Raw genomic sequence first — 6,249 nt, 5'->3', positions numbered from 1 at the left:
CCACACAATTTGTTTCCTGTGTCTAGTTTTTAGGACCTTGTTTTGTGTGTGGTGGAATAAATCATCCAAAACAAGAGTGTGCTACCTATCCTAAGATGAGAGGAGTCTATGAGGAGTACTGCAATGCCTCAGGTAGGTACCAAAAGCCTTATGCTCCTTTCTCTGAAACTTAAAATCCGAGGTGGCAGAATCACCCTAATTTCAACTGAAAACCTGAAAACCAGTCAAACAGAGCTCACACTGTACCTCTATATCAATCCACATCCTCTGGGAACTCTTTAGAAGACATCCTACACGCAACCATAGAGGCACAAAATAAAACCAATTAGAAGTTTGAGACTATGATTACCCAGATTGTTAAAGAAAACAAGGAAATAAAATCTAATATATCCAAACTAACTAATGTCTTAGTTGTAGGGGAGTGGGGAAAATTTTCAGTGCAAGCCCAACCAAATCCTAGGGGACAGCATATGGCACAAACCTTGGGCTCAAGAGAAAACAACCTTAAGGAAGTTAATGTCATAACCACTCGGTCCAGTAAGGTTATTGAACCAACCCCCAAACCTAGGGATGATAAAAAGAACCCTAGTAATTCAGAAGAGAGTACCCCTAGTGAGGAGGTAGTGAAAAATCCATCTAGAGTGCATTTCCCTCAAGCTCTCAAGTCTATCTCAAAATCTGTATGCCTAAAACAAGTAAAAATCAATCTACCTCTCCTACTTGTGATCTCCTAAGTTCCTACATATGCTAAAGTTCTAAAAGACTTGTGCACTGTGAAAAGGAAACACCATGTCAAGAAAATTACTTTCTTGATTGAACATGTGAGTGCTATGATTGAGCAAAAGATCTTACCAAAGTATAAGGATCCTGGTTGTCCTAATGTCTCTTGCATCATCAGGAACCATGTGATTTCACAAACCCTTCTTGATATAGGGGCTAGTGTCCGCATCATGCCGTATGATATTTACTTGTCATTAGGGTTAGGAGAGATGAAACACACTTCAGTAAGTTTACAATTGGCTGATCAGTCCACTATTAGGCCTAAGGGAGTAGTTGAGGATTTGTTGGTACAAGTTGACAAATTTCATTACCCTATTGACTTCTCGATTTTGGACATAAAAGTCGATGTGAATGTTAACTCCAAAATTCTCATAATTCTTGGTAGATCTTTTCTTGCCACAGCTAATGCTCTTATCAATTGCATGAACGGTCTAATGAAACTATCATTTGGGAACATAACCCTAGACATCAACATCTTTCACATCATGAAGCAACCTGAGGAAGATGACGAGTATCATCAGACATTCATGATTGATGTACTCGTTCAGGAAGAAGTACCTACGATTATTGACCCGGACCCTTTAAATTCTTTCCTTTCGAATTTTGAAATTTCGATAAGATATGATGCCGATGAATATGCTGATATCTGTGCTGCTTTTGATGATTTGCAGGATTATGGAACATCACTAGTGCTTATCTCCAATGAGCTTGGTGCAATGCAAGGAAGATTGATAGTGCCCTGGCTAGATGCGGACTAAAGAAAGCAATATTGAATCGAGCCAACGACAATAAACAAAGGTGCTGCTTGGGAGGCAACCCAAGGGGAGGTCCTTCCCTTTTCTTTCTTTTCTTATTTTTGTATTTTTTTTTTAGGTTTATTTTCACCATATGCATTATTCACTGTATTTCGGTTTATTTTCATTTCTTGCATCACCCATTTCATAGAGAACTTTCAGGTCCACCATATTCTAGCTTCTGTTGATTCACTACAATATCCAGGTGACATCTTTCCCTTCTTTTAGTATACATGCTTTCACATATATTTGAAACTTTCTTGTGAATTACATGATTTTAATGGAATGTTGGTTTGTTTTGCTGAATTGGTCTAAAAAATTTTCTTAAGTCTCTAATTGCTACATGCTTATGTTCTTGAATTACAAAATATGCCACTAGGAATTAATATTATTTATGAGAGTCTAGATGTTGAGACACTTGCTAAATTCGTTTTGTGCACACAAGCCTTGTAGTACGATGGCAATTTGACACATGTAGCTCGAGGAGTCTCTTGCTAGAGTTTTTATATGGGAATTGGTGAGGATTAAAAACCACAATATACAAAAAAAATGATAATAACCATTCATTGATTTCGTGAATTGGAAACTTCTTTTAAGAATAACATTACACGGTCAATGGTAAGATAGTGGATCATATTTAGGAAATGATGACAGTCAATTTAGGATTGAATTTGAACCTTTAGACCAGTTCTTCTTCATGATTACATCCCCCTAGTAACCCCTTTGAGCCAATACACATATATAGCCTTTTTCTTCATGCAACCATGTTATCCATACTTGTCTATACTGGAATGTAGCATGTACACGTGTTTTCTCGCCTTTTTACTTCCAAGTGTATAGTAGGTATCAAATATTCATTTGAGAAGGAAAGTAAAGAGGAAATGGATAGAGTTAATAAGTGCTCAGGTGAAGCGACAAAACATAAAAGAGGAAAAACAGAAGAAGAGGAAAATTTAAAAAAATGATGAAAAAAAAGAAAAGAAAAAAGAGAAAAATGAAGAAAAGAAAAAGAGGATTGACGTTGGGGATTGAAATGTTGAGGAATGTATTGATGTAAATTATGTGATCTATTGAAATGCTTGATGAAATGCCTAGTTATGTACTTGAAAGTCCTTGAATTCCTTCTATCCTTCTTTATATATCTCCTAACCTAATTCTCATTACAACAGTTTGCATTGGCTATTATGATCCTAAGTAGGGTTGTTGAATGAAGTTGATGAATTCTCATTTGATAGCATGCCTATCATGTGATCAATGTTTGCTTGTTGTTCACTCACAAATATTTAAGCCTTCAAATTTTGAATGTATCCCTTTCTCAGCTCCATAGAGAGAAAATCACACTAAACACTTTGATACCGATGAGTTATAAGGCTGAACCTTTGGCTTGAGGCATACTTGATGTTGCATGTGTTAAGGTTGGCTGCAAGATTACTATGGCTTGACACACACTCACACATTTGGCAAGTGTTTTTGATATCTTGATGATCATGGCATTGTTAAGTCTTTGTCGTGTTGAGTTTAAAAAGAACATGAATTGTGGTTAAGTTTGAACTTAATAATTTCACTTGTATTACAGTCTAATCATTTGTTTGCTTGTTCTGCATTGAATTGTTAGGGACTAACAATAAGTAAGTTAAGGGGTGTGATAAGAGTGTAAAATATAATATTTCCCCCTCTTAATTATTACATTCATGTGATTATTTGATACCGAAATACACTCATTATACTGATGTTTTGATTCAGGTTGCATTTTGGTAGAAAAATGGAAGATAGAAGAAAATAGCGAAAAAGGACCAAAGTAGAAGAAAATGAAAGTTCGGGGACTAAAGTGCAAATACTCCAAACTTGTGTCTAACCTTATGATGAAAATTCAAAAGTTTTAGAGGTCAAGTGGATTAGAAAGGAAGTTAAAGGGATAAAATATCATCAAAGTCTGATCACATATCAATTCTCAATCGAAAGAAGTCACGTACGATTTTTAGCCTCATATTAGGACCCATTTTTGACATGATAAACGATCGAATTGGAAGATAATTTCTGAATAAAAGTTGTAGCTCTTTGAGTTAGCTTTCTAACATAACTTGAATTGCTTCAATCGAACATCAGGAGGGAAAGTTATGAACAAAATACTAAAAACTATCCGACCAAAAAAATAGCAATAACCATGCGGTCGCAAAAAAACCTGCAGGGAATTCAGAGGTGCATTTTCATTGTTCCATGTGATTGCAAGGAACTGTACCATTCGGTCGCATGGTTCATTTCTAAGGTGAAAATTCTAGTTTCCTAAATGGGGTTCAAAACTTATAGAAATCAATGTCATATCAGAACACTCCCTATTATTCTCCTATCAATTTTCTCTCAAGTCTAGTTCAAGAAATCCATAGAAAACTAAATTCCTAGGTGAAGTTATGGAGGAACTCATTGAATCTGACTACTTCACATCAATTATTCATGTAAATTGGTACTTTATTATCAAAAACTTCTAGATCTAGACTTTCTTTCATAAAATTGCTTGGAATTGATTTAACTTTTACCATATTTATCAATGACTCAATCACATTTTCTATATCGTAGAATTAAACTAATTGTTGAATTTCAATTTCATTAAATTTTATTGGTGAATTATTTACTGCCTTATGCATCGTGTATATGGTCATTTCTTAATCTTAGTCCAATAAACGTGTGTGAGAATGGTTTGCAAAAGTCTAGATCTTAGGATTACAATTGAAAATTAATTGACCTTCATTGTTAAATATTTCGAGTAGAAGGCTTTGATGAAAACTCTAATTGAGTAAAAAGCCATGAATTGTGATATCTATGGTCCAATCCAATTGAGGAAATTCAGATGCTTCACTAGTTTCGCATGTTGATAATTAAATTTCATTCCAATTGACAATCTACATTTATATAAAATCACGAAAACCCTAGTTTGTTTGATCCTTGGTGAAATTCTCCATTTCCCTGTGGAATAGACACCCCAAATTTATACTACAATCACCACATTATATTTTGGGCGTAATTAGTGACCAAAAGACGATTGATGAATAGCTAACTAAATTTTGTAACTAAAACCTGTGAAATCAATGAAAGTTGGTTTAAAGATCAAATTAGTGAACATATTAGATTTCCGACACCCCTGATCAATTCCGAGTTCTAATTCTCAACCAGTAATAATTATCTCAATTTATGCAATTGTGAGGATCGACAATTCCAATATTATTTATCATTCTTTCCCAAGATATAATAAACATATGATTACCACGAGATGATCATATTCCTAGTCTGAATTTATATGACAAATATACGTTGGCATTTGAGATTATCACACATGATCGCACACGCCATAAATATTAGTCCTGACATTGGTTGTCCGTGTGTTCCAATAATAATGTTCTACCTATCGTGAGTTTTTCAATAATACGAATAAGCAACTTACTATCCTAATAGTTCGCAAACATTAAAATAATATAATTATGCATATTAATAGACCCACAAACAAGTATTAAGATATAAACACAAAGTATCGAATTAAAAACTAAGAATCAAACAGTTTTGTCATTCTTCCAATACAAGAAAAGAATTAGCTTTGTATCAAGTTGAAATTAAACAAATAAAAGTGGAAAGACATCACCAAAAATCGACAGGAAGTGACTAATTCCAAAATAATTCCTAGATTCTACTCGTGTATTTCTCAATTCAGCAGCCTTTTCGTAGGTGAATATATCCTCCAAGTTTTCTGCTTCAATTTCAGCCAACAACCCGTGTGTTTTCCTCTTTGGCTGCGTGAATGTATATATAAATCACCTCATAGCAGCTACCTTAATTTCTATGTAAAAGAATTCAAATTAGCTGGCAATTTGTCTACTTCTCTCTATACCACAGCCGCCAACACGGTATACATGAATCCTAAATTTCCAGCCACAATTGCTATCTATCAATTCCCCCTACTAGCTGCCATTTTTAATGTAAGTATATATTATAAATCCCCAAGTAACCCTCAAATTTTTTACTCCAGTACAAGGCCCAATTTTTTTCTCTTTTCTCCCTTAGCAGCCGCTTTTGTTGACTCCAAAAAAGGGACTAATTTTACCTTGAGGAAATTAGACCCAATGCTCTAAAAAGTTGCTCAATTAGATTAATACCCTAAATTAATTAAACATAATGTAAACCCTGTAATAATTATGACAACCTATGTACCACAGCCAAGTACCCTTTCTACTGATTTGCATTCTTTAAATTTACCAAATCAATATAATGCACTTATAGATACAGCGTGAGAATGGGCAGAGAGATGGCTAGTTCAACACCTAATCAGAAGCAGTAGCCATCGATGATGTCATACACAGTGGAGCAACTCGTAATCGTCAACCCTTACAACCCGAACATCCTTCTAGATCTCGAAAACTATGTGAATGAACAAGTCTCTCCTCAAACATATAGTTTGAGTGCAAATCAATGCCTTCTTATCTACCAATTAGAGCCAGAGAGAATGAGCACTCAAATTGTTGCTTGTATTTTGATCAAGGCTTCTTCTACCAACCATGAGAGACATTTTCATGGCGGATTCACACTGCAGATGGCCTTATAAGTAACTTTTGCAGGTTCATTAAAATGTGCACACCAAGTGTTTGATGTATTGATCTAATTCCATATGTCAATATGGTTTGAAAGATTC

The 6,249-nt window shown here is 34.8% G+C and overlaps 1 protein-coding gene across 1 annotated transcript; it reads left to right on the top strand.

Annotated features, from left to right (window-relative positions):
• Window positions 1-470: 470 nt before the first annotated feature.
• Window positions 471-1,538, top strand: LOC111398184. Its single transcript, XM_023025116.1, has 2 exons — window positions 471-664; window positions 782-1,538. Exons 1-2 carry the CDS (start codon window positions 471-473, stop codon window positions 1,536-1,538), a joined length of 951 nt encoding a protein of 316 aa, XP_022880884.1.
• The last annotated feature ends 4,711 nt before the right edge of the window (window positions 1,539-6,249 follow it).

This window comes from Olea europaea, chromosome 8 (assembly GCF_002742605.1).
Source record: "Olea europaea var. sylvestris chromosome 8, O_europaea_v1, whole genome shotgun sequence".
Lineage (NCBI taxonomy): Eukaryota > Viridiplantae > Streptophyta > Magnoliopsida > Lamiales > Oleaceae > Olea > Olea europaea.
Note: the sequence above shows the minus strand (reverse complement) of the source record. Positions and strands in the feature narration are given on the sequence as shown.

What these genes read in the sequence shown, in the direction of transcription:
- LOC111398184 (XM_023025116.1), top strand. Translation starts at nt 471, where the DNA reads ATGGCACAAACCTTGGGCTCAAGAGAAAACAACCTTAAGGAAGTTAAT. An exon ending in CATTTCCCTCAAGCTCTCAA is followed by an intron (nt 665 to 781) that starts GTCTATCTCAAA and finishes CACTGTGAAAAG; the next exon opens with GAAACACCATGTCAAGAAAA.